Here is a 12369-nt window from a genome sequence, read left to right as displayed (position 1 = left end):
TCTCAATCTGAGCATTGCTAGCAAGACCAGCATTTATTGCCTATTACTAATTGCCCTGAGAAGGTGGTGGTAGGCTTCCTTGAATCATTACTGCAGATTTAATACAACTTGAGTGGCTTGCTCGGCCACTTCAGAGGGCAGTTAACAGTCAACCACATTGGTATGGGACTGCAGTCATAGACCAGTCCTTAACAAAAGAACATTATTTTGGTTTTTACTATAATCTGACTGCTTTATGGTCCCTTTTACTGAAACCAGCTTTTTATTTCCAGATTTTGAAAAACGGAATTCAATTCTTAAACTGCCATGGTGAATTTGAACACTCATCTCGGCCTCTGGATCACTAGTTCAGGAACATAACTACTGCACTATCGTATCCAATCTCCATTTTGCCCCTCTCCTCTGATTTCACTGACATCCTGTCCTCCCTAAACATCTCCTTCCATATATACCCTCCTATCCTGTCAGCTGTGGCTGTGGGTAGCACTCTTGCCTCTGAGTCAGAAGGTTGTGGGTTCAGGTTCCACTCCAAGTACTTGAGCACACAAAAAATCTAGGCTGACACTCCAGTGCAGTGCTGAGAGTGCTGCATTGTCGGAGGTGGCGTCTTTCGGATGAGATTTTAAACCGAGGCCCGGTCTGCCCCCTCGGGTGGACTTAAAAGATCCAATGGCACTATTTTGAAGAAGAGCAGGGGAGTTATTTCCGGTGTCCTGGCAATATTTATCAGTCAATCAACATAACAAAATTGCTTGTGTGTAAATTGACTGCCGTGTTTCCCACATTTTCATTCACCATGCTTCCGCTGCTGTCGATCATTTCAGCCACTCCCTTATTTCCACCATTGATGCTCCAGTCCCCAGTAAAACCTTTACTCCTATTTTGCTCAATTTCCCCCCCCCCCCCCCCCCCCAGCTTCATATGACCCCCTATGTTTGCTCCCTCAAGACTAAGGGATGTAAATTTGCAGATCTGAATGGGTCTGGCACACACCTGATTTAGCCATCCATTATGGACTTGGATATACAGGGCATAATTTCAAAGTTTGCAGATGAAACAAAAGTCGGAAATATAGTAAAAAGTAACAGACTTCAGGAGAGCAGAGTCGGATTGGTGAAATGGGCAGACACCTAGCAGATGAAATTTAATACCGAGAAGTAAGTGATACATTTTGGTAGGAAGAATGAGAGTGGCAATATGAACTAAATGGTACAATTTTAAAAGGGGGTAGAGGAACACTGAATTGGGGATGTATGTACACAAATCTTTGAAGGTGGCAGGACAAATTCAGAAGGCTGTTCAGAACGATTATGTAATCTTTGGCTTTATAACCAAGGCATAAGAGTACAAAAGCAAGGAAGTTGTGCTAAACCTTTTTATAAATTACTGGTTAGGCCCCAGCTGGAGTATGGTACAATTCTGGGCACCACATTTTAGGAAGGATGCCAAGGCCTTGAGGGTGCGAATGGAATTTACTAGAATCATGCCACTGGTGCGAGACTTCAGTTACATGAGACTGGAGAAGCTGGGATTGTTCTTTTTGGAGAAGGGTGAGGGGAAATTTAATAGATGTTCAAAATTATGAAGGGTTTTGATTTGAGTAAATGAGGAGAAACTTTTAGGTGGCCGAAGGGTTGATAACCAGAGGACACAGACTAGTGGGAGTTTTGACAAAGTGCTTCCTAGTTTCACTCCTAAGTCTCTCTCTCTCTCTCTCATTTTAAGATTATGCCCTTTTTGTTCTGGATTCCCACACCGGAGACAATAGTTTATATCGCTACCCTTTTGAATCCCTTTATAATTTTAAACACCTCAATTAAATCATCCCCTAAACTCCAGGGGATACAAACCAGGTTTATGCAATCTGTCCTCATAGTTTAACCTCTTAAGCCCTGGTATAATTCTGGTAAATCTGCACTGTGCGCCTTCCAAGGCCAGTATATTTTTCCTTTTGGTTTGATGCCCAAAACTGTCCAATACTCTACAGCTGAATCACTTCCTCACTTTTGAATTCCAACCCCATTGAGAAAGGCACAACATTCCATTACCCTTTTTTGTACCTGTGCACTAGCTTGTAGTCCACATGGACACCTAAATCCCTTTGCTCCTCCACGGCTCCTAGTCTCTCCATTAAGAATATATCCAATTTGTCTTCCTCTGATTCAAAGTGGATAATCTCTCACTTTCCCCATGAGAGCCATCTTCTGCTCCTTTGACCCCATATCTGCTGATCACCCAACCTCCCTGGCCCACATTTTAACAATGTAAATGGTTCCCTCTCCTCTGGTACAGTCTACCATATCTTTCGAAACAGCAGTCATCAGCCCACTCCTCAAACAGCCCACCCTCGACCCCTCTGTCTTTGCACATGACTGTGTCATCTTCAACCAATGTTTTCAAAGTTGTTGACTGTGGTACCGCAACTCTGTTTACCACAGACTAAGTATTTCTGTCCTTGCTGTCATACATTGGCTCCTGGTCCTCCAAAGGTTCATATTTAAAATGTTCATCCTGTTGTTTAATTCCCCTCAATGTCCCCTCCCCATCTCTATAGCCTCTTCCAGCACTATAATTTCTCCCTGCATCCCAAAACTCTGTTTCGCCAACTTGTGTTTCCCCACCCCTTTGCCCAACCATTGGTGGCTGTGCCTTCAGCTGTTAGGCCTATAGTGTGAAATCGTTCCCTAAACCCATCTGCCTCTCCATCTCACTCTCCTCCTCCTTTAGTCTCTCCTTATAACCCACCTTCTTTGACCAAGCTTTTGGTCAGTCCTCCTGATATTTCCTCCTTTGGCTTGGCATCAATTATTGTCTAATTACGCCATTTGTGAAGTGCCCTGGAATTTTTTTTTTACAATTAAAAGCACTATAAATGTAAGCTGTTGTAGATGGAAATTGTGAATACTGTCTATTGAGGATTTGCTTGGTTGATTGAAGTCTTTCATTAGAATAGCTTACCTGTTCTCTGTTCACTGTATAGCCACTGTATAACTTTTGAATGTTAAAGTTGTTTCCATCCTCCGGTTTAGACATGTTTCTGTTCTCACTATGTCATAGTTTTGTACTACCACCACAGCTTCCAGTTCTGATATCTTGTTTCCAATTTTGCTAGCATTACCTAAGCAATCAATAAATTAAAAATATAAGCTGCTGATATAATTTGAACCTGAAAGTATCACTAATCTTAATACTTTGAAGAAATCAAAATGTGTTTTTATTCAATTATTCAATCACTATAATCAATGACCCTGGTATTATATTGTACATTACACTCCAGCCAAAACTGTCCATAATTCCAGAATTATCTAGAGAGCAAGGATAATAACTAGTGGTTCCTTTTTGTTTCGATGACCAACTGCCCTCACTAACATCACCTCAACATAAAGTGTGAGGAGCTCAAATTTGTTACCAAAATTAAGACTGCTCTCCCCAGGCCCAAGTTCCTCACCCTTGCTAGCCCTGAATACCCATCTCACTTTGTCCTCCAAGCTCATTTCATCAGAGACTCTCCTCTTGCTCCCTTAATTCAATTTCCATTCGACTCTTGACTTTCCACCTCATTTTCTACTACCCCCAACCCTGTACTAGCTGACATTGTCACTGTTTCCCTCCTGGGTACTCTCTGTCTCCTTTAAAAATTACCATTTCAGAAATCCACTCTTAACCCTTCCACCTCACCAATGACAATCCAATCTCTAGCCTCCTTTTCCTCTCTGAGGTCTTTGAATGTGTCATTGTTTCACAGTTTTGTAGCCGTCTCTTCCATAATTCCATGTTTTGATGACATCACCCAGTCGCCTAATTCAAAATCGTCACACACTTGGAGCAGCTCGCGCTGGAGGTTGAAGTGATATGCCGCTCCAGCTCTTATACTTGCCGACCTGCGGAGCTGTTCTCTCGTCATTAAAACCCTGGTCGCCGTTTTGCAGCGTGGGCAGGAACATTGGCGGGGCCCAGTTACAGAGGAGTGGGAAGATCGGGGTGGACGAGCAGCGAGAGTTTGTGGCGTAGGTGCGACGAGAGATTGTGGCGGAGGTGCGGCAAATGAGGGTATGGGGCCCAGAAGAGCCAGGGGCAGCACGGGCCAGCCCACATTGTGATACGTGTGCGCGCTAGGTGCGTGCAGCAGAGCAGGTGTCCAATCGATCTGATTAACCCTTGCCAATGGATAAAGGCCTAGCTCTCAAGCTCGTGTGATGGCTGTTGTGCAATAGTCACCACACGTTTATATATTTTTTAAAATCCATACACTGGCATCTTCCACACCCTCAATTGGCATTCAGGATTGGGACATCGGATCCTTCATTGAAACACCTGTGAACTCGCGGAAGCAAGTCATCCTCATTCGATGGACTGCCTATGATGACTTCCATGTTCAACTTCCTCCAGTGTGGATTCAGAACTTGCAGCACCAAAACAACTTTAACCAAATCGCAAACAACAACCACTTGGGTTTTTCCAGTTCATAACGTAGTTGATTGAAATAATCCATGTGTGACTCATTCCTCCTCGTCTTCTCTGCAGCGTTCAGCATGGTTGACCACGCCATCCTCTTCTAGTTCCACTCCTACCTACCTAATGTGGCCAGAGCATTTCCAACAGTGACTTCAATCACATTATTACTTCAAAATCCCCCGCAGGATATAGCTTTTCTCCTCTTCTAGTCCTCATCTACATGATGCTGCTTGACAGTAACATCTGCAGAAACCAAGTCAGTTTCCAGCTTATACCTCCTCAAGCTTTCTCAACTGCTTGTCCTTCCAATCTAAGCCGTCTTCCTCCACCTCCAACAATAGGTGGATCAAAGCCATTGTCTTCAGCCCATGGTGTCCATTCCCAGCTCCACACACGGGCTGAAGTAAACTATTTGCAGCCTGCACATCTTGTTTGACCCTTCATACCCCAAATCCTCTCCATCAAAAAGACATTGCTGACCTCCACTCCAAGCTTTAGGTCACCCATTGTGTCAAAGGTACTATTTAAATGCAGGTTTTAGGGGAATTAACTAATGCATCATCTGATTTTCTGTGGTGTGAAACACATTTATTTAATGCATTTGCTGCTTTGTTTTTCTTTCAATATCATCATGTATGTCTTTCTTGCAGGTTATTTTTAAAGCCAAAACCAAATATTCTCCAGAACTTAACAGATATAAGTGAGTACCATACAAGTAATCTTTACTTGTTTTTTTGCTGGAAATAGCTACAGTAAAGAGCATTTTTGTTTCACTTAAGTGGCATTTTTGTCGCACTTTGAGAATAGCTTAAATACTTAAATTTAAATTTAGATGCAATTGTAGCTGAATATACACTAATTAGGATGTTTGGTATGTTTGCTATGTTTCTGAGCAATCTGTTCCCAATATTCCCAATTATGATTTACAAGTGGGTGGTTATTAACAAAAACACTCATTCATTACACATCCTTGTGACCTTGTTTACTCAATCCAGTTTCTGCAATCTGTATCTGTATAAAGCAACATGTAACTAATGCAAATTATATTATTGGGGCCATCTCAAACTTGATGTGAATACAATAAGCATCCTTTAACAACTTTTCCTTTACATGTTTTCAGGATTCCATTACGACTGGCATTCTTATTTGCTAGCATTCTATTTCTGGTGGTGAACTTCACATGTGCAGTGCTTGTCCAAGGAAATGTGCCAGAAAATCAGTTGAAATGGACTGTGTTTGCTCGAGTGCTCATCAATGACAGCCTCTTTGTGCTTTGTGCCATTTCATTAGCAGTGTGCATCTTTAAAATTGCAAAAATGTCATCTGCGAATGTATATCTTGAGTCGAAGGTAAAAGTCAGATTTTTAAGTGTGCACAATGTTTTAATAAATGAACAGTCTGGGTGTATTAATTTTTGAGTAAATTATTTATTTTTAGCATGTAATGTTGCGTCTCTGCCTTAAGTTTTTTTTTTTAAGTGTTTTTAATTTTTTTTAATAAATTAGGCTTTTTAACATTGAAAATGTCAGTCAATCTAGTTGCATTACTTGTTTGTACTTTTCCACTTCCTAAAGTTTGTGCTGTTTTAGTGACACTCAAATACACTTGGGATCAATATAGTGACACAAACATTGAAAGCAGGTTGCAATTATGCCAACTGTGTGGATTTCAATAGATTCCGGCTTTAATATTTGAATGGGGGAGAAAAAAATTCCCAAAATCACTTGATAAAGCCCATACAGTGAGTAAATGGGATTTTTATCCCATCATTGTCGGGAGAACAACTGTCATGTCACAAATGAACTGTCACTCGGTATTCTAATTATTATAATAAACATTGAAATCACTTATTTTGGCACAGAAATTATACTATAGTGTTCAAAGTGTCAAGTTTCAATTTTATCTTAACAGTAATTGTACTGTGACTAAAGCACTGTAGGTTTATTAGCCTGGCTACCTGAAAGCTGTTATGGTTGAATGTTGTGAAATATAACTTTTTAAATCCCTACAGACAGCATAACAATAAATACATTTTCCGTTTCAGGGAACCTCTGTTTGTCAGGCCACAATTGTGGGTGCTGCAGTGATCCTGCTTTATATATCAAGGGCATCTTATAACCTGGTGGTGGTTTTCATGGCTCCAGAAGATAGGCCCAGTTCATTCAACTATGGCTGGTACAATGTGTCTGATCAGGTAGCTGTATACGAGGGTGTTTTTCTTTTTGGCACTACCAGAGTTGTTTAATGTGGCATAAGGAGTGATGATATGGTTAATCAATGTATATTTTTTATTTTCCGCAAAGAATAACTAAGGTTCAAGATAATTTTAGGAGTTCATTAGAAGCATACTGTATCCACAATCTTTTATTGACATGTAAAATTTTATTCATGCCATTAGTAATAGCTAATGTACTATTTGACAAACACACAGACTGGAGTTACATAGCAAGATTAGCTGAATTGGGATTAAATTAATCTAAACAAGGCAACTGTTTTTCAACAATGTAGAATGGTTAAAGGTATACACATTATAGGCTTATATTTCAAAGCTATATTAATGCACGAGGTGAAATTTCAGATTCAAGCAATGTACAACATTTAGTTTCTTCAGTGAAATTTACTGGAGTGTGCTACTTACTAATATAATCTTCAGTCTCTCATATTGTAATGTCAGTTGTTTTTAATAAGCTTTTAATAAGCTTTTTCTAGTCATGTGAATCTGTTCTACTTGAATTGATTTATTAAGCTGCATTAACATCTGCTTTACAGGCTGATGTTGAAAAAGTCAGTGACCAAGCATATGTGGCGTTTGGAATCATTCTTTTCCTTTGGGAACTATTGCCTACAAGTTTGGTGGTGTTTTTTTTCAGAGTGCAGAGACCAAATCAAAATCTGGTATGAAATTATTTTTAACAAGTCAACATATATTGTAATAGCATTTTTTCATTGACTACCATATGTCTCAAACACTAATTTTTTTTTGTGTTTTAATACGTAATACTAAAATGTTTTAATGTTCTCTCGTCTTCTAAAGGAACATACAAACATAAGAAATAGGAGCAGGAGTAGGCCATACGGCCCCTCGAGCCTGCTCCACCATTTAATACGATCATGGCTGATCCGATCATGGACTCTGGTCCACTTCCCTGCCCGCTCCCCATAACCCTTATTCCCTTATCGGTTAAGAAATTGTCTCTCTGTCTTAAATGTATTCAATGACCTAGCTTCCACAGCTCTCTGAGGCAGTGAATGCCACAGATTTACAACCCTCAGAAGAAATTTCTCCTCACCTCTGTTTTAAATGGACGATCCCTTATTCTAGGATCATGTCCCCGAGTTCTAGTCTCCCCCATCAGTGGAAGCATTCTCTCTGCATCCACCTTGTCAAGCCCCCTCATCTTTTATGTTTCAATAAGATCACCTCCCATTCTTCTGAATTCCAATGAGTAGAGGCCCAACCTACTCAACCTTTCCTCATAATTCAACCCCCTCATCCCTGGAATCAACCTAGTGAATCTTCTCTGAACTGCCTCCAAAGCAAGTATATCCTTTTGTAAATATGGACACCAAAACTGCACTCAGTATTCCGGGTGTGGCCTCACCAATACACTGTATAACTGTAGCAAAACTTCCCTGCTTTTATACTCCATCCCTTTTGCAATAAAGGCCAAGATTCCATTGGCCTTCCTGATCACTTGCTGTACCTGCATACTAACCTTTTGTGTTTCATGCACCAGGGCCCCCAGGTCCCGCTGTAATGTATAGCATGTTGCAATTTTTCTCCATTTAAACAATAACTTGCTCTTTGGTTTTTTTTTGACAGTGCATAACCTCACACTTTCCAACATTATACTCCATCTGTCAAATTTTTGCCCACTCACTTAACCTGTATGTCCTTTTTGCAGATGTTTTTTTCCTCCCATCTTTGTATTGTCAGCAAACTTGGCTATGTTACACTCAGTTCCTTCATCCAAGTCGTTCATATAGATTGTAAATAGTTGGGGTCCCAGCACTGATCCCTGTGGCACCCCACTAGTTACTGATTGTCAACCCGAGAATGAACCATTTATCCCAACTCGGTTTTCTGTTAGCCAATCCTCTATCCATGCTAATATATTACCCCCAACCCCGTGAACTTTTATCTTGTGCAGTAACCTTTTATATGGCACCTTGTCAAATGCCTTCTGGAAGTCCAAATACACTACATCCACTAGTTTCCCCCTTATCCACCTTGCTCGTTACATCCTTGAATTCCAGCAAATTTGTCAAACATGACACTCCCCTGCATAAATCCATGCTGACACTGCCTTACTGAATTATGTTTTTCAAATGTCCTTCTTACTGCTTCTTTAATAATGGTCCAAAAGGATGTATTAGGAACATGAACATAGAAGCAGGATTAGACCATTCAGCTATTTGAGCCTGTTATGCCATTCAATTGGATGGTGGCCAATCTGTGCAACTCTATTTTAACTGTCTTTGTAACATATCCCTTGATACCCTTGCCCAACAGGAATCTATCAATCTTGGTTTAGAAAGCTTCAATTGATCCAGTATCCATAGCCTCTTTTCATGAGCGAATTCCTGATTTTTTTTTTTCTACACTTTGTGGAAAAAGTGCTTCCTCCTTTCACTTCAACTTGGTCTAGCTCTAATTTTAAGATTATGCTCTCTTGTTCTAGATTCTCCCACCAGAGGAAATAGTTTCTCTGTATCAAATCTTTTATCTTTTTAAATACCTCCTAGTAGACCATTCCTCAATCTTCATAATTCATGGAAATACAAAGTTTATGCAACCTTTTTTCATAATTGCATAATTCTGGAATGCAAAGATAATGCCCAGCGACTATTCTCTACTGCTAACCGTCTTCTTAAATCCCTCTCCCCTGTCTCCACCACACTCTCCAACAACAAGTGCAAGGAGCTCATGGACGACTTTGTCTCAAAGATTGAGACCATCCGATCAGCTGCCTCTGCCACTTTCCTTCCTTCCCTTAGCCCACCGGGCCAGACTTCCTGAACTTCCAGCCCTGAACACTCTCACCTTTCTCAAATTTCTCTCTGATCTCTCGTCTTGACCTCTCCACACTCATCTTGTTCAGGAGACCCACTTCCTGTTCCCTTGAACCTATTCCCACTAAACTGCTGACCATCCAACTTCCTTTTCTGGCTCCCATGTTAGTTGACATTGTTAACTGTATTCTATCCAAGTACTGTCCCCCTCTTCAAATCGGCTGTCGTCACCTTTCTCAAAAAAAAAAAGCAACCCTTGATCCCACTAAGCTTGCAAGCTATACCAGCCCATCTCCCACCTCCCTTTCCTCTCCTGTCCCTGAACGTGTTGTCGCCTCCCAAATCCGTGCCCATCTTTCCCGAAACTCCATGTTTAAATCCTTGTAATCTAGTTTCCACCCTTGCCACAGTACTGAAACTGCTCTCATCAGTCACAAATGACAGCCTTTGACATGGTTTACCACTCCATCCTCCTGCAACGCCTCTCCACCATCATTCAGCTGGATGGGACTGCACTCGCTTGGTTCCATTCTTATCTATCTAATTGTAGCCAGAAAGTCACCTCCAACGGCTTCTCTTCCCACTCCTGCATTGTTACCTCTGGTGTCCCCCAAGGAAGCTATCCTTGGCCCCCTACTATTTCTCATCTTTATGCTGCCCCTTGGTGACATCATCTGAAAACACAGCATCAGTTTCCACATATACGCTGACGCCACACAGCTCTACCTCACCACCATTTCCCTCGACCCCTCTATGGTCTCTAAATTGTCAGACTGCTTGTCCGACATCCAGTACTGGATAAGCAGAAATTTTCTCCAATTAAATATTGGCTTTGGTCCCTGCCACAAACTGCGTTCCCTGGCCACTGATTCCATCCCTCTCCCTGGCATCTGTCTCTGGTTGAACCAGACTGTTTGCAACCTAGGTGTCATTTTACCCTGAAATGAGCTTCCAGCCACATCTGCGGCATAACTAAAATCTCCTATTTCCACCTCGTAACATTGCCCGTCTCCGTCCCTGCTTCAGCTCATCTACTGCTGAAATCCTCATCTATCCTTTTGTTAACTCTAAACTCGACTACTCCAAAGCACTGCTGGCTGGCCTCCCACATTCTACCCTACATAAACTTTAGGTCATCCAAAACTTGGCAGCCCATGTCCTAACTCTCCAAGTCCCGATCACCTATCGCCCCTGTGCTCACTGACCTACATTGGCTCCCGGTTAAGCAACACCTCATTCCCATCCTTGTTTACAAATCCCTTCATAGCCTCTCTCCTCCCTATCTCTGTAATCTTCTTCAGCCTCATAACCACCCCCCCACCACATGCACCCCAGAGATATCTGTGCTCCTCAAATTCTGCCCTCCTTGAGCATCCCTGATTAAAGCTGCTCAACCATTGGTGGCCATGCCGTCAGCTGCCTGTGCCCTAAGCTGTGAAACTCCCTCCCTAAACCTCTCTACCTCTCCTTTTTTAAGATGTTCCTTAAAACCTACCCCTTTGACCAAGCTTTTGGTCATCTGTTGTCATTTCTTGTGTGGCTCGGTGTCAATTTTATTTGTTTTGTCTTGTGACACTCTTGCAAAGTGCCTTGGGATGTTTTACTATGTTAAAGGCGCTATGTAAATACAAGTTGTTGTTGATTAGGCTCTGCTATAATTCTGGTGAATCTGCTCTGTACCCTTTCCAGGGACAAAATATCTTTCCTCAGTTCGATGCTCAAAACTGAAAGCTGTACTGAAGCATCATTTCCTCACTTGAATTCCACCCCTACTGAGATAAAGGCCACAATTCCATTAACCTTTTTGATTACTTTTTGTACCTATACACTAACTTTTGGTGTACATGGGTGCCTAAATCCCTTTGCTCCTCTATAGCTCCTAGTTTCTCACCAAGAAAATACTCACATTTGTCTTTCTCGGATCCAAAGTGGGTGGCCTCGCACTTCCCCACATTGGACTCCATCTTATCACAGTTTTGTCCACTCAGTCTATTTATGTCTCTCTATAACTTTCTGGTTCCATCCGCACAACTTGCTGTGGGTTGGATTTTTGGCTGATCTGCACCTCTATTAGTGCCCTGGAGGGGAGGCGAAGTGTCTTAAATGCTTAACGCCGGGCGGCCAGCTTTTACCAGCCGGCAAATTCGGCTCTGGTTTTTCAGCGGTGCAAAAAAAATACTGCCCCGCCCTGTAGTTTCATTCAGATCATGACTTCAATCGTCGTGCCACGTTCCGTTTGCACCCCAGTTGCAAAATGAAGCGCTAATGCTGCATTTAACATCCGCCCCAAGGGACGTCTTAAAAACCAGGTGGTTCCATGGTCGAGTAGGCGCTATTTGCCGCGTCTTTAAATTGAGGAGGAGATCCTAAATTGGAGGTCATGTTGACTGTGACGTTTGTGCACAATACGCTGCATGAAGCTCAGAATTTAAAGCCGTAAATTTATCTGCTATTCGTGTCCTTGCAACTTCAGTGAAATAATTTAATGGGGACATTGCTAGTTTTCCAGCGTATCCTGCTCCATGCTATTGCTAGGTGACATTGTTAGAAATAAACTCTCTTCGGCTATCTCTGGTCACTTTAAATAATCAGGTTCAAGTGCAAACCAATATGGTGGGTATATTGTGTTTAATCAGAGTTTAAGATGGAATATAACACACTAGTTACACAGCAAAAACATATGACCGTAACAAGTAACTGATACCGATCCGATTTGGACAGACAGTTGATGCACGTGAGCAATTCTCTTCTTCCTTTCGTCTAGAGCCTCCTCTCATCATCTGTTTGGCCTTTTCTCCTCTCTTCAGTCTGAGCACAAGCTTTTGGAAGGTCACTTTTTTATTTTATTTTTAGGGGTGGGCCTGATCTACAATATTGATATTTAACCTATTGAGGTTTCCC

At 41.7% G+C, this 12369-nt stretch overlaps 1 protein-coding gene across 2 annotated transcripts in view; it reads left to right on the top strand.

Moving 5' to 3' along the window:
* The window catches only part of gpr137c (G protein-coupled receptor 137c), a 65001-nt gene that overhangs the window by 27205 nt on the left and 25427 nt on the right, over positions 1 to 12369 (top strand). For both annotated transcript variants that reach the window (XM_070879210.1, XM_070879209.1), the window contains exons 2-5: positions 5106 to 5155; positions 5576 to 5804; positions 6500 to 6649; positions 7225 to 7350. In XM_070879210.1, coding sequence (XP_070735311.1) covers positions 5106 to 5155; positions 5576 to 5804; positions 6500 to 6649; positions 7225 to 7350 — 555 coding nt within the window. The remainder of the gene's footprint in view (positions 1 to 5105; positions 5156 to 5575; positions 5805 to 6499; positions 6650 to 7224; positions 7351 to 12369) is intronic.

This window comes from Pristiophorus japonicus, chromosome 4, assembly GCF_044704955.1.
Source record: "Pristiophorus japonicus isolate sPriJap1 chromosome 4, sPriJap1.hap1, whole genome shotgun sequence".
Taxonomy (NCBI): Eukaryota; Metazoa; Chordata; class Chondrichthyes; family Pristiophoridae; genus Pristiophorus; species Pristiophorus japonicus.
This window is presented reverse-complemented; position numbering and strand designations above follow the sequence as displayed.